The following is a 20,310-nucleotide window of genomic DNA, read 5'->3' as shown; positions in this document are numbered from 1 at the left end:
TATCACTTTTCTGGGTAGTCAAAGCACTTTACATATTGAAGGGGTAATCTCCTCAACCACCACCAATGTGCAGCATCCACCTGGATGATGCGACGGCAGCCATATTGCGCCAGAACGCCCACCACACACCAGCTGATTGGTGATTGGTTAGTGAGGTCACCCCCTGCTGGCCTCACTAACACCTCTTCCAGCAGCAACCTAGTTTTTTCCAGGAGGTCTCCCATCCAGGTAGTAACCAGGCTTAGCCCCGCTTAGCTTCAGTGGGCAACCAGTCTTGGGCTACAGGGTGATATGGCTGCTGGCCATTGCTTTGATTTTCACAAAAGATCATCTTCAGACCATATCGACAAAAAGTTATGGAATTCAAGTCAATTCACCCTCCTCACAGTTGTCATGAAGGGCAAAATTAGCTATACAGACCAAAACCACAATTTCTACCAGGCTATAAATGTGTTTTTTCTGCTGTAAAGTTGGGCACTTTAACATAGGGCTCAATGAGATTCTGCTCTCTTTCGGAGCCTGTCTCTAGCGCCCAGTCAATGAATTGCAGTTCTTACTTCCTTATTGGCTTCTAGAGAAACTGGTGGTTGCCGCTTGGAACAAATATGTGCAACAATACAAATATGCATGCAACACATGATATGAAATGCACAAAAAATGTGTACTTACTCAAAATCAGGATCTTCTCCCACATTGTGAAGCAGTTTTTCTGATCGTGTCAAAGCTAGGTCGACCGTTATGACTGCGGTCACGCCCACTGAGTGGCAAAAGACTGAAGGGGCTCGCACACCGGACGCGAAGCTCAGCGCCACGTCTTTCAAATTCAAACGCATTGTTTTCTATGAGTGTACGCACAGCGGCGACATTCGGCTCCTGTCCGCGGCGCCCAGCTACGACTCAAAAAACAATAGAAATGCGTTCGAATTTAAAAGACGTGTCACGGCGCAGCGCGGCGCTGAGCTTCGCGTCCGGTGTGCGAGCCCCTTGAGCGGCAGCATTGGTTTTCAGCGTGAATGTCGCGAAAAACAGGGAAATGGGAAAGAGCTTTGTGATTGACTGTACAAATAGCTTTGACACACAACCTGAGGTATTTAAAAACTGCAGAAAGCAACAGGGAAAAAAGCAAATGGATCACTGGAATTCACAGAAACGTACTCGGTTACTAACGTAACCTCGGTTCCCTGAGATACGGAACGAGTACAGCGTATGGGGAAAGGTCTCCCTTTTTCCCCGCTGCTGAAGCCTTTTTCAATAACGCAGTGTAACTGCACCGTCATTGGTTCACTCATAGACAAGTTGTTGAACCAATGGCGGCGCGGCATAGCTGCGCGGCCTATGGCGACAAAGCGCGCGAATGTTCCCGCCGAAATGGGCGGGGTTAAGGGCTATATAAGCGGGCGTTTCGCCATAGGACTTCAGTGTCAATCGACTGAATCGACGACCCTGAGCCGCAGCCTCGTGGCATGGCAAGTGACGCAGTACTCGTTCCGTATCTCAGGGAACCGAGGTTACGTTAGTAACCGAGTACGTTCCCTTTCGATACTTCACTCGTACTGCGTATGGGGAACGAATTCAACCACGCCGTGCCACGGCTGGGAACGATATAGCTTGCATTTGGCCAACCAAGAGGGGGCCAAGAAGACAAGCAAGAAGGCAAAGCCTAACCGAACCCATGGTTACACTTAAGGAAGATACTTCCTGGGATGGAGTGAAGCGGAACTCGTCGGAGGCCGCTAATCACACCGAGAGAGCCCGAGCTTGTAAGGTCGGGACATCGAGATGATAGAACCTGACAAAGGTGGACGGCGAAGACCAACCGGCCGCCTCACAGATGTCTTGGATGGAAACTCCGTTGGACCAAGCCCATGAGGAAGCCATTCCTCTAGTGGAGTGGGCCCTGACTCCTATGGGGCAGTTAGTACCCAGTGAGGAGTAGCACAGGTTAATAGCATCCACTATCCAACGGGAGATGCGCTGTTTCGAGACCGGAGACCCTTTGGTGCGGCCGTCAAAACAAACAAAGAGCTGATCCGACTGCCTAAAGGACCGCGATCGCTCTATGTAGGTCCTCAATGCCCTGACTGTGCAGAGTAGCTCCAGCTCCAGTTCGTCCGCTGAGGGAGGAAGAGCAGAGAGCGAAATGACCTGAGCTCTAAACGGAGTTGAGAGCACCTTAGGAACGTAGCCAAGCCTAGGTTTCAGAACGACCTTAGAGTCACCAGGCCCGAATTCGAGGCATGCAGGGTTCACAGAGAGAGCCTGCAAATCGCCGACACGCTTAACCGATGCTAGTGCTAGTAGCAGAGCGGTTTTTAGCGTTAGGGGCCTGAGGTCGGCTGAACCCATTGGTTCAAATGGGGCTCCCTTTAAGGCCCTGAGGACCAACGAGAGCTCCCAGGGGGGAACAGTGAGAGGGCGGGGGGGATTCAATCGCCTAGCACCCCTCAAAAAACGGATCACAAGCCCGTTTCGTCCCACTGATTGGCCAGCAATAGGAGCGTGGAACGCCGCAATGGCTGCTACGTAAACCTTAAGCGTGGAAGGGGTGCGCCCCATTCCCAAGCGCTCTTGGAGGAAAGACAGTATGGAAGATACGTCACTCTCCACAGGGTCTATGTTGCGTGCCGAACACCAATCAACAAAGACTGACCACTTCTGGTCGTAGAGGCGTCTCGTGGACGGGGCTCTAGCCTGAGAAATGGTATTTAGGACGTCCCCGGGGAGGCTAGTCGGCTCCCATCGAGGGACCAGAGGTGCAGAGCCCAGAGCTCCGGCTGTGGGTGCCAGATTGTTCTGTTTGCCTGAGAGAGGAGGTCCCGTCTCAGGGGAATCGGCCACGGGGCTCCCAGGGAGAGCCTGAATAGCTCTGAGGACCAAACCTGGTTCCTCCAGAGCAGGGCCACCAGAAGGACTCTGTGCTGGTCTTCTCTGATGCGCCTGATGACCTGGGGGATCAGTGCGATCGGAGGGAAAGCGTAAAGGAGCGTGCTGGGCCATGTGTGGGCCAGAGCATCTACTTCCTTCGAGAAAAATATTGGGCAATGAGAGTTGTCTTCTGAGGCGAAGAGGTCTATCTCTGCCTTCCCGAAGAACTCCCAGATCTTGAGGACCACTTGGGGGTGGAGCATCCACTCGTCGGAGGGGATGTTGCTCCGTGACAACATGTCTGCACCCAGATTGTTCCTGCCAGGAACATGAGTCGCTCTGAGCGACTGAAGCCTTGGAAGAGCCCATTCCAGAAGACGTTTCGCCAGAGCGCATAAGCGGCTGGACGAGAGACCGCCTTGGTGGTTCAAGTATGACACCACAGTCATACTGTCTGACCGAACTAGGACATGGCGTCCCGTCAAGTAAGCCTGAAAGAACTGAAGGGCCTTCATCACTGCTAGCATCTCTAGACAGTTGATGTGTAGACGGCTTTCGTCGTGGCTCCACGAGCCGTAGGCCGGTCTGCCCTCGCACACAGCGCCCCAGCCCAAGTTGGAGGCGTCTGTTGAGAGCACCGTCCTTCGTGAGACCGCCTGTAAGGGGACTCCGCGCTCGAACCATACTGGATCCATCCAAGGTTTCAGGGCTAGAAGACAGGCCTGATTGACCTTGAGACATAAGCGGCCGTGCCGCCAGGCGCTGGGAGGAACCCGGAACTTCAACCAGTACTGAAGAGGCCGCATCCGAAGAAGGCCGAGCTGCAGCACCGGGGAGGCGGAAGCCATCAGCCCTAGCAGCCTCTGGAAAAACTTCAGAGGGAGATAGGCTTTGTTCGTGACAGATGCCGTGAGCTGCTGAATTGCCAGGGCGCGCTCTGGCGAGACTACTGCCGTCATACGGACCGAGTCGAAAACTGCTCCCAGAAACGAGATTCGTTGAGTGGGGCATAGCGAGCTCTTGGCTAAGTTGACCCTGAGACCCAGACATTGTAGATGGCTGAGGAGCACGGATCTGTGGTGTTCCAGCTCGTCTCGCGAACGGGCTAAGATGAGCCAGTCGTCGAGATAATTCAGAACCCGGATTCCCATCTGCCTCAGAGGGGAAAGAGCCATGTCCATGCACTTGGTGAAAGTGCGAGGAGCCAGAGACAGCCCAAAGGGCAGGACCGTATATTGGTATGCCACCCCCTCGTATGCGAATCTCAAGAATCGTCTGTGACGGGGGGCTATCTGGTTGTGAAAATACGCATCCTTCAGGTCCAGTGAGCAGAACCAGTCCTCGGGGCAGATGTGCGCGAGGATCTGCTTCAGCGTCAGCATTTTGAACTTCCGTCTCATGAGGGAGTGATTCAAAAGTCTGAGGTCTAGGATGGGTCTGAGACCGCCATCCTTTTTGGGGACAAGAAAGTAGCAGCTGTAAAAGCCTGTCTCGCTCTCTGATGGGGGAACTGTTTCCACAGCTCCTTTTTCCAGCAATGACATAACTTCGGCCCGGAGGACATGAGCGTCATCCGGATTGACCGATGTTTGAAGCACCCCGGCGAAGCGAGGCGGCCGTCGTGCAAACTGGAGCGAGTAGCCCTGGTTTACGATCCCCATAACCCATTCTGACACATCGGGGATGGCCTGCCAGGCCTCGGCCCGAGTGGCAAGGGGTTGAATGATGTTTGGTGACAGACCGCCGTTGAGGGGGTCGTACACCGAGAGGGGTGGAAGAGGAAATTTGCTCTTTTTGTGATGAGGTAAAATATAGTTCGCCGTGAAAACGGCGTTTGGAGTGGGCGCAACAGGTGTGGGCCCAGCTGTCACTTGGAGCATGTTTCCCACGCCCGGAAATAAACGAGGCGGAGGGGAAATTACTCGTGGGAGCTTTTGGGGCGGTCCGGTCGTAACGGGACGATCCCCCATCCTCTTCCTTCCTGACGAATCAGGACGACTTCAGAGGCACCGGGTCCAGCACAATCTTGGGCCGGGGTCCCTGGCGTCTCGGGAAGGGAGGGCGCTTCGCAGGGCGCGAGCGCTGGTGATGCTCCTGGGGTGGCGCTGCCTGTGTTGCAGGTGGGGCTGGCTTGTTCTGCTGAGTCCTGGGGCGGCTAGACGCAGAAGCGGAGCTGGAGCGCTTTGGCAAGAAATGCCTTATAGCCTGAGACGATTTCTGCGTGGCAGTAAAGCGCTCAGTGAAGCCTTCCACTGCAGGCCCGAAGAGACCAGAAGGAGAGACCGGGGCGTCTAAGAAGGCCGTCTTGTCTAGATCCTTGATCTCCGTAAGGTTGAGCCACAGGTGGCGCTCCAACACGACCAGGCTGGCCATGGAACGACCAATGGCCTGGGCCGTAGCTTTCGTGGCTCGCAGGGCAAGATCAGTGGCGCTGCGTAGATCCTTGAAAGCCGGCGCATCGATTCCAGACTCGTCCAATGAGCGGAGGAGTTTGGCCTGGAAGACCTGAAATATGGCCATGGTATGGAGCACGGAGGCAGCCTGGCCCGCCGAGGTGTAAGCCCGTCCAGCCAGTGTAGAAGTTGTGCGATAGGGCTTGGAAGGAAGGGCCCTCTTCGTTTTCCAACCCACAGCCGCGGGAGGACAGAGGTGAGCAGCCACCGCTTCGTCTAGGGGTGGCAGATGCTCGTATCCCTTCTGCTCGGCGTCGTCGACGGCGGTGAGGGCGGAGCGGTGCGTAGTGTGGAGGCGGGCGGAGTAAGGAGCGCACCACGACTTCGTCAGCTCTTCGTGGACCTCAGGAAAGAAGGGCGCTGAACGCTGGCGAGGTGCTTGGCGGCGGCCTGGCAGGAACCATTCGTCCAGGCGGCTGCGAGACGGCTCCTCTGGAGGGGCCCACTCGAGGTCCAGCTCCTCTACAGCTCGAGACAGGATGCGGAAGAGCTCGGCATCCATGCCCTGGCCATGCTCAATGGGTTCCAAGGGAGGTGGTGGAGCGGTGTCTTCCGGCTCACCAGCCCATCCTTCCCCTTCGGAAGCCGCAAGCGACATGGAGTCATCTTGTTCGTCGTCCGTTCCCCCGAATGAGACGAGGTCACTTGCTTCCGCGGAGGGACGCTGCTCAGGGCGGGAGAACAGAACGGGAGAGAGTTCCCTAGGAGGAGAGGGCGAGGCACGCGGGGGCTGGGCCGGCGTGAGCTCGCTCAACTCCGGGCGCTGAGTCGCTCTACCCCGCTGTCTCTTCCTAGCCGGCTCGCGGGAGGAAGGAGACGTGAGGGCGCGAGCGGCGAGATCGCCCTCCGTGAAGAAGGCGACCCGCGAGCGCAGGGAAGCGAGACTCATGCACTCGCAGTGCGGGCATGAGTCTCCAGCGAGCGCGCTGTCCACATGGGGCTTGCCCAGGCAGGCGACACACTCGCTGTGTCCATCGTCGTCGTGCAGGGGGGCCCTGCACGTACCACATGAGTGGCGGGGCATCGTAAGACGCCGCTGCCGTGAAAACGGCAATTGGGTGGCTCTTTTAGAGCGGCGAGGGCCGCGGAAGCTCTGGAAGCGGTTAAAACCGCTGAAATCGCTCTTTTAGAACGGCGTTAAGCCGCGAGTGAAGCTCTCAGGCGGCGCGCCGGATGGCGGCAGGGGACGCACAGGAAGCGGCCAGGAGCGGGAAGCGGGAGGCAGCGACTCGGCGACGGCGCTGGAAGCTGCAGTCTGCGAGGGCGCCGGCGCTGTCCTCAACCGGCGAGTCCAGGCGAGTCCGCTGCGGGAGCCTCTTCAGACGGCGGCGAGAGAAGGAAGGCGGCGAGCTTCTTCGGCTTCAGGCGGAGATCAGCGAAGAGAAGTAGAGGTCGTCGCTGAAGGAGAAAACACTGAAGTCCTATGGCGAAACGCCCGCTTATACAGCCCTTAACCCCGCCCATTTCGGCGGGAACATTCGCGCGCTTTGTCGCCATAGGCCGCGCAGCTATGCCGCGCCGCCATTGGTTCAACAACTTGTCTATGAGTGAACCAATGACGGTGCAGTTACACTGTGTTATTGAAAAAGGCTTCAGCAGCGGGGAAAAAGGGAGACCTTTCCCCATACGCAGTACGAGTGAAGTATCGAAAGGGAACAGCTCGACTCCAGGCAGAGAAACATGGATTTGCAGTTATCATTTTGTGTCAAATTATTAGATTTTGAGGTAAAATCATACCGTATATATTGTATTGTTATATATTATGTTGACAACGCATCAATTAAATATTTTCCATCTTATATTCTGCATAATTGGGTGTTTTTCAGTAAACAACATGTTTTATGGCTGGACAATATGACAATATAACATTGATATAAGTGATTACGCAGATTTAAACCTACCTATTGTATAAAATAATCACAGGCAGATTTGCTTTATGTGTCTCCCCGCAGTCGAAATCAGGCACATATAAATGTCAGGAAACACGACTCCTGGCTGCATGTCAATATCCATGGACTGGGTTTATTTGACAAGTTGTAAGGAACACATTCAATTCCAACCTTAATTCGTTAGTTTTACTCGCGTTTTCGCAGCTTCCCCTATTAAATCCAGTCACGCAGCAGGTTCTTTTGCCACTCAGTCCAGCTGAGGGAGCGCGTTTTCAGCGGGAAAGTGACGTCGATGCATACCCTCTATATAACTCCTTTCACTTCAGTTCACCATTGTCTGGTCTCATCGGTCCTTCAAGACCACTTACCTGACTCCTTACCTGTACAATACCTAACTGAATAATCATTCAGCCAGCAAACCAGTTGTTTATACTTTATGTTGCATTGATTTATTTCATAACAGCGTGATGATGTAATTAACAATCGCGGCTAACAAAGATCATTGAAGCTAAGGGTAATAAAAGCTTTTGGCTACATCAAGCTTCATAAACAGTAGAGCACAGACATGTTTGTTACCAGTGTTGAGTGTTCACTGAACTGACCATGTGAGTAACTTTATCTGCATGTTTCCCCATTTTCTTCAAATTAGTTCTTCAAAAAGTTATGAAAAGAGAACAAGATGAACTTAGAACCAACTACACCAGAGTTAAAGAACAGCTTCAACTTCATGATGGTGAGTTGGCTTTTATTTGACATTTTCATTAATTATTTTGAGCATTTTAAAATGCCATAGACTTCAGTTCTGACTTCAGTTTTCTAAATGGCTTCTAGTTTTTCTTTTATTATTAAATTGTCTTTTCATCAGGATTGAAGAAAGAGTTTAAACAGACAAAACAATAAAAACCGTTTTGTGGCTCTTTAATGTGTCGTGACAGACTGCTGTATAGCGCCTCAGCTCAAGAGGCTCGTAAACCGATCATCTCTTCCTACTACTCAATTTATAACATCAAATAAACATGAATGAACATGATAATGAATGTTGTTTTAAACGCGGAAAGACGTCAATATACACAATTTTTCAAGTTTTAACTCCACCAAGGTTAATCTTCTAACTCCTGACTTCTTTGTCGGACAAAATGGCGGATTCTGCGTTTTGATTGGTTAGAACTCTTGTCAATCAAACTTCCGGCGAAGGGTCAATTTGTTTTAGACTAAAAATGTCGACACAATGTGGAATACTTGCTATGTATGTTCGGAGACCAGCAATATTAATTTATTTAAAGCAATGTTGTGACAGTTGATCGGTGTTGTATTTGTCCCGCCCCTTCTCCACTCTGATTGGACAGCTGAATAAAAAGTGACAGTGATGAGCGCAGCATTTTACTCAAAGTTGAACATTCTTCAACTCGAGGCGACCGGTAAAAAACGCCGAGCTCTCGGCGCTTGAGCATGAAAAAGACGCTCAGCTCCTCGTTACGCTCCTGGCGTTTAAAAAAACGTGGCGTTCCCAATGAAAACAATTGAAAAAGTACGCTAGCAGCTGGAAAAAACACTTTGGTGGACACACGGCCTAAGGGGCCGTTCACACAGAATGCGTCTTTGCGTCTAAAAATGCCCTCAGGAGTGGTTTTAAAAAAAGCACAGCGTAGAACGCGAGGGTCTCGAGACGCGCTTTTGAGACATGAGGCAATAACAACAATAACGGAAATAATAGAAATAGGCAAACAGCAGAATTGACAGATACAAGTTTTGACATGCAAAAAAAAGAAAATAAGATAATAATGAGCGCCTCCTCCGCCATGTTGCCGTCAAATAAAACAGTTGTCATGCCAACTGGCTACTGTAAACAGAAGCTTGCAACGCTTGCCCCGCCTCCGAGTTCTTCTGATTGGTCCACTGTTTTGGAACTGACATTGATGAGCGGTGCTGCATGTAAAAGTTGAAATTCTTTTAACTTGACACGCCGTCTTAAAAACACGATGCTCATGTGAGAGGCGCTGCAAAAGACGCGAGACGCCAGCGTAAGGCCGTGTGTCCACCAGAGCGTTTTTAGCCATCTGTGAGCGCTTGAGAGCGCTTCAGCTGCGCAGTGTTTTTTTTCAGTTGACACGCTTTGTTGCTATGATACGGAATATCCGCGATACTGTTACTTATAACTGATTTTGCAGGTAATTTGTTTCAGACTAAAAATGTCGACACACGGCCTAACGGTCATGCACGTCCGTCAAGCGCGCGTTTACATTGAAAAACAATGGGAAAGTAGCGCATTGGAATAGAAAAACGCGTTCTGTGTGAACGGCCCCTAACAGGTCAACATAGTATTCAACAAAAATAAATTACTGAAGTACTTAAAAATGTAACAAATCAAATCATTTTATTTGCAAATTTCTCATGGCTAGGTCTGAGCTGAAGGCAAAAGTTGGATTTGAAAGTTCTGCCCTTACAGCCAATTAGCAGAAACAAACTAGATGTTTCAGTTCATACCTCATGTTTTCTGTGGTTTGCACAAAAAGAAAGTCTCATCTAAAAAATATACAGCATTATCTAAAAATAATTTGATCATTCTCGGAATTGAAATATATGGTGAGACTTGTGTCTTTAGCTACAGTGACTTTCTAGACTCTAAAGTTTCCTTCTGACAAATGTACCAAAATCTGCAACACAGATTCCCAATAGTGTGCACTCCAGCGAGTTTGGTTCTTTAGCAAAAGTACAGGAAAACCGATTGTTGGTGAGTGTGATGGCATTGGCTTTATGGCGTGTTAAAAACATATCAATCATTGTGGTTCAACCAATAGTAGGATGTTGGTTTAGGTTTAGCTTCAGTAGTCACAGTGTTTTCAAGTCATGTCAGAAAGAATGTGTTTAAAATGCACATGAACATCAGCACAACTATAATTATGAGTTTAGGTAACTCTGGATTTCCTTAAGAATTTCCGAGTTAAGTATGTGATGGTGAGAAAACATGTCAGAGGCAATAGATGCAGAGTCTGCCCTAGTGAAAAACCTACCAAAATGTATTTAAAATAGGCCTACATTTATTTCGTACTAACTAAAAACCCATTAATATACAGTAGTCAGCATTTGAAGGATCAAAAAAGTTAATCAAAGTTGTCCTTAGAAGAAGGTTTTAGGACAACTTTGATGTAGGGTTTTGATCCACTTCAAATGTGGACTTATACAGACATACTGACATAAATATTTTAATTAAACTTTATTTGCAGTTCTTCTTTATTGCACAATGCACAATGCATATTTCTAAATATTAAGCCTAAAATGTGTTTAATATCACTATTAGTAAGGATAGTATGATCACTGTATAATTTGAATGCAAGATATATACTTGTACTAAAGTATACTTGCAATAGTTCCACTTTAGCATAATCAAATATACTTAAGTATATCTTTAGTTGGACCTCAACACAAAAATACTTGTTCCAGTTTAGCAGACTTTAAGTATACCAATTTAGTATACTAAAAGTACAATTGCAGGGTATTTATATTAAGTACATGCAAATGTAAAAGCAATTGTAGTACACTTAGCATAAGTGGTTTTCATATAGGTTTTAGTGTATTTATTTTTCACTAGGGATTCCACACAAATATGTCAAAGATCTGATGATGTTTTATTGTCATGTGTCTCTACAGATCTGAAGAGGATGCAGCAGTATGCAGGTACAGTGTGTGTCTGAACTAGATTACATTCATATACTCACAGCTTCATTACTGACCTACAGGATGATTAAACACTGCCCTGGTGAAAAAAAAAAAGAATACTTTATTGTATTTCATATATATTTTCTTTATATTCAATAGTACATTGCAAATATACTAACAAAAAAAAAAAGATCTTTAAATATATAAAAAGTATATTAGCTTTACCTATTTTCACAATACAACTTTTGACATAGTTAACAAATAAATAAATAAATAATAATCCAGTACATTTTCTAAAAATAAAGGAACATTCTGTGTATTTTTTTAAGTGTACTTATTTGAACATTACTTTAAAATATATTTTAGGTATATTTTAAACTGTATGCTCAAAATAGTTATTGTAACAATGCACTGAAAGTATATTTAAAAAATACATTATTTAATATTGTTGTCGTGTATTTAAAGTTAAGTTTGAGTATAATTTTTAAGTTTACTTATTCATGCTTGTAATTCATTTCATTATTTGTGTTTTTTTTTTTCCCCAGAATGTGTTAAAATTTATGACTAATGCATTAAAAGACATTTTTTTAATATATGCACTGTAGCTTACAATTTGCAAATATGTGTAAATATGTTTAATACGTTTACACCGGCAGAAAAGAATCATGTTATAATCGTACACACAAATCTATATTAAACAACATACCAGCAGCACAAGTACATGAAAGTAAATACGAGTTGAGTGCAGGGTTGCCAGGTTTTCACAACAAAACCCACCCAATTGTTACTGAAAATGATCCCAATTAAGGTATTAACGTAAAAATCATTTTTGATAGGTTCCCCTGGTAAAATTTGCATTCCACTGGCTAAATATCATGTTATTTGGGGTCGCTTCAACACGCGGACATGAAAAAAATCTCGCAGCAACAGTGTACAAGTTGCCCAATTTGGCAACACTAGTTGAGTGGTTGAGTCTTATTGGAATTCAAATGTCTCTTCAACTTGGTCTGTGACCAATCAGATTTTGTTGCTCACTGCCTTCAGCAAATCAGAGCTGCTGACATCACGGTATCTGAATCCCCCTCGCTCACTCACAGGAGGCGCGCAGGTCAAGTACTATGTTGCAATGCATTATTTATATAATAAAACATTGAAGGCACAATACATCGCTCAATCTTTGGAATCCAGACCAGTTCAATCAAGTGACTTCGCAGTCTGGCTTTGATGGCGACAACAACCGGCTAGGATTAAAATGGCCTAAGCGATCCCGGAAAGAACCAGAGAAAAAGTCCTGCTATTTGGAGGTAAGTTGTAGTCTACCAGTTATTTCAGATCACTAAATTATTCTTCTCAATCTCATAAATGAAAAACTGTCGATGCTTAGTTTTGCTTTAACAAACTGAGTTTGTGCGTGGCACCAAAACGCTCCGTTCATATGATTGATCAAATCGCCCCATATTCTGTATGATATTAATTCATAAATTATGTATAGTTGTATAAGCTTGACTATGTACTGGAAACAATATCAACATACCATACTGATACAGTTCCCTACTGCTAATCCTTATTTACTGTTCAAAAATATTATAGGATCAATGTAGGATTTAGACAGACTATTGTAAATGTGAATAAAAAGTTGAACATGCATCATGAACTTACATCAATTGTATGTTCTGTTAACAGATGCTGTTCTCACGATTTTCTGCAGTCAACTGCCTCTGTAAGCGGCCATCAGACACAATAATGAGAAGCTCATCAGAAAATGGAATATAATGTGTAATTTGCATTTGTGTATAGAGGGTCAGTATGGCCATTGGTCCAACAATGGTTTTTTTTTTCTCTTTTTTTTTCAAATCAGTGTTCTTTAATGAAAAACTTGGTAAGTTTTGCTGAAACCATGTGAAGTTTAAATAAAAACCATTGGACTTGTTAATGAAATATGTCTCTTCATTAGTGATGTTGTTACATTTTATTTATTTTAATACCCTTGAAAACAAATGCATTCAATATTGGGAAAATGTCTGCTACTGTAAGTAATTCATTAAATGGTAGTTAAATGGTAGCACAATTATAATACTGTATTGTGTGAGATTATGTAATTCAAAGTACAGTAGTCAACAAGTTCAAATTTGTCCTAAGAAAAAGGTTTTAGGACAACTTTGATGAAAGGTTTTGATCCACTTCAAATGTTGACTACTATATATTGTACAAAGTATAGCTAAGTAATAAAATATATTATTGACTACAAAGTGTGTCATTTTTAGTATTTGGAATAAGCCAAAGGTTTTGAACATACTGTATACTGTAGGAACAAATCAGCTCGAATGAAATAATTAATTTATAGGGAATTATAAAGAGTCATTTAGGTTACGACCGAGCAAATGAATCGTCCAGGGTTCATTCGCTCAGACCGTAATAAGCTCTTGTAGCGGATATGAATATCCAACTATTGTGAAAACACTAATTAATAGCTCAGTAACAAGATCAACAGTTTAAGACATTAAATTTTTCAAGCACATAATACAAGACACTTTCTTTTAAAATCTACATGAGACTACATTGATTTTTCTAACACAAACTAATCTAACACAAACACACACACACACACACACACACACACAAACATTCAAACATGTTGCAGAAAGAAAGGAAATGAGAGAGAAAGAGTTTTAAGAGAGAATGAAATGATGAGCATGATTTCTATCAAAATATGCACTTCAAAAGACCTGACCTGAACGAACCATGAATCATTAATTTAATGCACCAGTTCAGCTTTAGAATCTGGAGGTACTTGCTTGTCGACTTTAAATGGGAATCTCCTCGTCGGCATCCCTGGCTTGGGGAAGAAGGTTTTCCACATCGATGATTTGTTGCAGGATCTTTTCAGGTCCAAATTGTGGTTAGGTAAAAACCAATCACGTTTGAGCATGCTGGCAGATGAAATAAAGTCTCTTGTAGTGGCTGGAGTTTAAAGTTGAGGCGGCAAAAGTCGTTGGTTAAACTTTGCGGCGAAACTTAACTTAGGACTTGCTTAGAACACGAGATTCTCAACGGAAAAGAAAAATGTGAGAAAAAGTTGGATGGCTTGAATGAGCTGTTTGTCCCTTTGTCTTCAGCTTAGTCTTGTCTTTTTTTCTTGTCTTTGTTCTAGTTCTTTGTCTTGTGATGTGACTAAAGTTAGGTGTTTGTCCCACCTCATTGAGGAGTTCTGACCAATCAGGTATTGTCTTGTTTCAAAGGTGGCTTTGCTCTGCCCCCAATCATAAAATAAGCATTATCTCCGGTCTCTGGAATTGCCGGCTGTGACGAGCAGGGCGGGCGAGAGCCGTGAGGGAACGGCGCGAGGCCGGTGACGCGAGTGATAATGAGCGTCACCTGCGAGGCGTGCCGGCCTCGAGTCTCTCACGGAGGAGCTCCGGAGGCATAAAAGGAGGAGCGACTACAACGAAGGACGAGAGAGGACCAGGCCTGGACTTTATTTTATGGTTTATTATGTTTGTGTGGCCGGCAGACGTCCGCGAGGGTCTGCCGGCATTACTTTCGTTTTGTTCTTTGTTTATTTTACATTAAAGTTTTGTTGAACGTTCGCCGGTTCCCGCCTCCTTCTTCCCATATCTACTAACCGTGTTACATTGGTGCCGAAACCCGGGAGGAAGGAGGGACATGCTGTCGGAGAGCCCTCGCTGCTGAGGGGGATCGCGGTGCTGCGGAGTTCGGGCAGCGCGGGAGTGAAGACCGCGAGAGGCTGCCCGAGGCGGTGGTACTGGAGCCTAGTGAAAGGTGGGACGGAGAGCTCGAGGCCGTGCCCCTGGGACGAGGTGGGGTGGCTGCCGTCCAAGAGGGAGCGGAGGAGTCGCCGCCGTTCGCCGTGGGCCGGAGCCTGCTGCCGTCCGCCATAAAGGGGAGGAGCAGGGAACGGGGGACTCGCTGCCGGCTGCCCTCAGTCGGAGGAGCCATCGCCGGCCGCCAGGAGGCGGTCGAGGATCGGGCCGTCCACCGAGCGTCCAGTGCCACCGCATGGCACCGCGAAGAAGAGCCTCTTGGCAGGCTGAGGACCGAGCGGCAGTGTGTCGGGGAACCGGACCAAGATTTTTTTTTTCTCTTTTTCCTCTCTCCCCTCTCGTCCTGTCGCTCCCCTTGCTTCCGTCTCCTTTCTCTCGTCTCGTCTGTCCTTACCCCCAGGTGCTGCGGCCGCCGAGACAGGCCCCGGGGGGGAGTAGAGCGCAGTCTCGGAGGTACCCCCCGGCCTGCGAGGGGCGTTGGGGGTATGTGACGAGCAGGGCGGGCGAGAGCCGTGAGGGAACGGCGCGAGGCCGGTGACGCGAGTGATAATGAGCGTCACCTGCGAGGCGTGCCGGCCTCGAGTCTCTCACGGAGGAGCTCCGGAGGCATAAAAGGAGGAGCGACTACAACGAAGGACGAGAGAGGACCAGGCCTGGACTTTATTTTATGGTTTATTATGTTTGTGTGGCCGGCAGACGTCCGCGAGGGTCTGCCGGCATTACTTTCGTTTTGTTCTTTGTTTATTTTACATTAAAGTTTTGTTGAACGTTCGCCGGTTCCCGCCTCCTTCTTCCCATATCTACTAACCGTGTTACACCGGCTTAGGCAGAGAGTAATGTTTAGACATGATTTCTATTAAATGGAATATGATACATTTCACACAGATTTCATTTAAGCCATGATTCAAACATAAATTAGAGCTTTAAATACATTGCAAACAAAACACACTTTCAATCAATCATTCAAAAGTTATCACATTTACATGAATTGTGGGTGTTCTAAAACATAACTGGTTACATGTAGCATGTGTGGACATGATATAAAACTTATGCAGTTGAAAGATGTTTGATAAGTCCGTTTCAAATTGTTTGGAACAGTTCGATGCCGTTTTAGTTGTAGAAACAGTCTCTGTGGGTTTTTCTGTAAAGGTCACTCAGAGAAACAGTGCATTGTCTCTGTCTCTTTTGATCTGGAGATCAAAGACTCTTTTTCTTCTTGGGCTTAAATTGTGTTGTCTTTTTGACCATTTGGTTTCTACAAATGGCTTAAAATTTTGCCACCTTTCCTTCAGTCAAGAAGCATGGGTGCCATAAATTTACCTAGCATGGGTTGTTCTGTAGATGGACTGGAGCCGAAAATTATATTCTCTGAGCTTGGGTTTCTGGAATTATGTTTTGAAAGAATCATCTGTATGACTCATTTGTCTGGTTCGTCCATGGTTCCCACAATACTATTACCTGTAAAATAATATATTCATAGTATATTGCTTGTGTGTTTGGAAGACACTCGTAATGAATTTGTAATGTAGTTAAATCACAAATAAAATATACTTAAAACACAAATAAAGTACACTAATCAAGCATGTAATTAGTCCCTACACAGGCATATACTTAAAGTGTACTAAGTATACTTGAAATTGTTCCAATTTAGCACATAAAAGTACACTAAATATACTTAAAGTTATGCTTTAATACAACTAAAATATACTTAGTACAAAATTAGTTGTTTCAAAATAACACAAGTTAACTAATCATTAACACACTTGAAGTACTGTTACACTTGTTTTTCACCAGGAATGGAATAAATAGTAAAAACAAAATGTCTGTTTTGTGAATTTGTGATTCATATTCTCTGTTTTCTCAGTGGATGTGACTCTGAATCCTGATACAGCTCATCCTTCTCTCATCCTGTCTGATGATGGAAAACAAGTGAGACTTGGAGACAAAAGACAGAAACTACCAGACAAACCAGAGAGATTTAATACAAGTGTATGTGTCCTGGGAAAGGAGGGATTCTCCTCAGGGAGATTTTATTTTGAGGTGCAGGTGAAGGGAAAGACTGAATGGGATTTAGGAGTGGCCAGAGAATCCATTAACAGGAAGGGACAGATCATACTGACTCCCAGTAGAGGATTCTGGACTGTGTGGCTGAGGAATGAGAATGAATATGCGGCTCTCTCTGATCCTCCGGTCTCTCTGTCTCTGAGAGTGAAGCCGCAGCGGGTCGGTGTGTTTGTGGATTATGAGGAGGGTCTGGTCTCCTTTTATGATGTGAAGTCCAGCTCTCATATCTACTCTTACACTGATCAGTCTTTCACTGGGAAACTCTATCCATATTTTTGCCCATCCTTAAACAATGGAGGTAAAAACTCAACTCCACTGATCATCACACCTGTCTAATACAATAAATGAATTTTAAAGTATACCTAATATTAAATACACAATGATATATATTTTGAAATAATGAGTAAAAAAAACATGTTTTGCTATTTTTTTCATATCTTCTTTTTCATTGTCAAAGTCTATAATTTCTATCTATAATTGCAATTTGTAAACTAAAAATATGATTTTTTTTTTTAATTGCTAACATACTTTTGTCCAAACTGTAGTCACATTTTCAAAACTCTAAACACTTTTAGCAGAACATCCGTCATTGTGGCCATACCATTAACACAATTCATGTTGTTTTCACACAAAATGCAGTCATTTAACATGTTTCTAAAAGGCTTAAATTTTCTTTTCATATAAGCTTACCCCATACCAAAATGGATCTTTTTCATCGTATTTGCAAATGCTTAAACACAGCAAGTCAGAAATGAAGACCCAATGTTACAGTCTTTAAATATAGGATAAAAGTATAGTATATTCAGGTGTTGAAGTTATTTTCATTACATGGACATACAGTAAAATAGGACTCTTTGAATTGGTTTTGTTCAGTGTAGATGCAGAACAACTCAGAGAAGCAGAGAGAGAGAAAGAGAAATAATGTTTGGGTGAGGGAGAAGAATAGATGAAGGAAGAGAGGAGTAGTTGGATCAGGACAAGGGAGAAGAAGAGGTCATGGAGAGGAGGAAGAATTTGTGCTGGATTGTGTTTCTCTATGGTTTTCTCCTTTACACATGTGGAACCTATGAAAGCTTATTTCTGCCATGCATAGAAAATAAAAAAAAAGTAATTGTGACTTTTTTCTCTCAATTCTTAGAAAAAAAGTCAGAATTATGAGGATTAAACTCACAATTGCAAGAAGAAAAAATAGAATTCAGAGATAAAAAGTCACAATTACCTTTTATACTTTTTTTATTCTGCTAAAAATAAATAAATAAATAAATAAATAAAAATACTACAATGATTCCACTACCACTGTTCCATATATGCAGAATATCTGGTCTGTATAGGGCACTAATTACCAAGGGGACACCATCCCACCCTCCATGGGGCACCATCAACACCCAGAAAGAAATTTCAACAGAGGGAGCAACTGAAGTTCTGCATAGGGGACTCATTTGACCAGTGTCTGCCCTGATCAGTTCTGTTAGTTTATTCTTCTCTTTTTCTACTGTACATTCTATAAAGTAATGACTCATTCACTTTTAGATAGTATGTTGCTATGTTGCCAAGAATGCACACATTTAATACTCAACCAAAAATGTAGAATGGCTTACATGTAAGTATTCTACTTTTACTGCAGTAAAAGGAAACTGAATCATAAAAACAATGGATTTCATATTTTTTGGCAGGTAGAACTTAAAGATGACAAGTAATGCAGTTTTCATATTGCCATCAACTGTGAGTATTTTGACAGTCATTGCGCTTTGATTGACTACTGTATATGTTCATGTTGGATAGAAAAATCATGGTAGAAAAAAACAAATATATTTGTCAATTATACAGGTCCACTATTTGGACGTCCAAATTTACCGTAAAATGTATCTGGTCAAAATAAAATGCTGTAATTTGTTATACAATTTCACTGTGTTTTTTACTGTCAAAGGTTTTAATAAGGTTTAACATATTTCTGTTATTTTTACAGTTATTTACCATAATAGGGTCTATTAAAAAATGACCGTGTTTTTAACAGTAAAAGACTGTAAAAATGCTGCGGTGAAAAACTATTAATTGGTTTACAGAAAGTTTCCGTACTATATACGGTGAATAACTGTGATAAATCTAATGGTACATTTAATGTAATTTTATGGTAAAATACCATTAAATTCACAGTTTTTGGAAGTGAAAAATAACAGTTAATTGTAAATATTACAGTGAAAAACCATAAATTAACATTCCCACAATTCCCTGCGTGACACTTCACATTTGATATATTTTCGTTGAAATAACTCTGCTTCTTCTTAGATTTTCTCATTTTTTTCTAATCAGTTATGTACATTAGGGTTTTATGTTACATCTAATGTTGTTAAATTAATGTTTATTGCATTTTTAAAATTTCTTGCATGTTACCTTGATGGTGTTTAGTGTGTGTGTGAATGACACTTTGTGCACCTTCTATATATTAGTATTGTCCTCCTCAGCTTGTGGAAAAGTTGCTTGTGATGAACTTTGATTCATCATGTGACTCTCATCACCACTGTGTTTGGTGACTGTCAGTGTATTATAAAGGTACAAAACAGATATTAGTACTTCATTAGGTTGGTAAATTAACATTATATCAGTTAGTGAAATACCTTATTTTACCGTAAATTGAACAGTTTTTTTTTTTATGTTGCAACTGTATTTTTTTACGGTAAAGTTCTGGCAACCACAGCTGCCATTTTTTTACCGTAAATTTTACTGGGATTTTTTTTACAGTGTATTACTGTTAAATTAACAACAAATTACTGTATATATTATTATATTATAACTTTTTTTTTTACTGCAAATATCCGTAAAAAGCTATGGAAAGTTGCATTTTTTACATAAAATTACTGTATAATTGACAAATATATTTGTTTTTTTCTACCATGATTTTGGTAAAAAAAAATATGTTGTCGACTGTAAAATTTAGGGTTACAAAACCAGTATACCGTATTGTCTTTTACAGATTCCACATTTTTTTCACGGTATATTCCTGGCAACCACAGCTGCCGGTATTTTACCGTAAATTTGACAGTTTTTTTTTAACAGTGTATATGTAGAAAAAGGTTTTTAGTATTTTGTAGAGTTTGTATTTATTTAACAAAATATGATTTCAGGCAGAAAATCAACTATTTGGCTAATTGTGTGATGTGTGTTGCTGTGTTAAGAGTTTAGAAAAAGTACTTTATGTACTGGTAACGCTTGTTAGCAATTGTAAAAAAAAAAAAAAAAAAAACCCTGTAACAAATAATTGTTTTGCAAGTTTTTCCTCCTATCATCACCTGAAAAAGTGAAATTGCCTGTCATTTTTTTTTTACATCAAAATAAAGCAGACAATTAAACTGAATTGATTTGAACTGAATACCTTTATTGTCACTGTATACTTGTATATAACGAAATTAATAATGCTACATTTCATTACTGGTACATTTCACTCAAACACCACAGTGGATATAATAAAACAGAAACACCAACATTTCCATCAGAAACAGAAAATAATGTTTTAATTGGTGTTAAAACAGAAACACCAATAAAACAATAAACATTTCCATCATTTCCATTACCGCTATGCGACCTCAATTTCACACTTCAGCT

The 20,310-nt window shown here is 43.6% G+C and overlaps 1 protein-coding gene across 24 annotated transcripts in view; it reads left to right on the top strand.

Moving 5' to 3' along the window:
• The window catches only part of LOC137037084 (erythroid membrane-associated protein-like), a 129,656-nt gene extending 109,600 nt beyond the window's left edge, over positions 1–20,056 (top strand). For 21 of the 24 annotated variants that reach the window (XM_067410848.1, XM_067410845.1, XM_067410853.1 and 18 more), the window contains 3 exons: positions 7,857–7,940; positions 10,856–10,882; positions 16,511–20,056. In XM_067410848.1, coding sequence (XP_067266949.1) covers positions 7,857–7,940; positions 10,856–10,882; positions 16,511–17,046 — 647 coding nt within the window. In that variant the 3' untranslated portion in view covers positions 17,047–20,056. The remainder of the gene's footprint in view (positions 1–7,856; positions 7,941–10,855; positions 10,883–16,510) is intronic. The other 3 variants (XM_067410864.1, XM_067410863.1, XM_067410854.1) reach the window with 1 other exon arrangement.
• Positions 20,057–20,310: the final 254 nt, after the last annotated feature.

Source organism: Chanodichthys erythropterus, chromosome 15 (assembly GCF_024489055.1).
Source record: "Chanodichthys erythropterus isolate Z2021 chromosome 15, ASM2448905v1, whole genome shotgun sequence".
Lineage (NCBI taxonomy): Eukaryota > Metazoa > Chordata > Actinopteri > Cypriniformes > Xenocyprididae > Chanodichthys > Chanodichthys erythropterus.
This window is presented reverse-complemented; position numbering and strand designations above follow the sequence as displayed.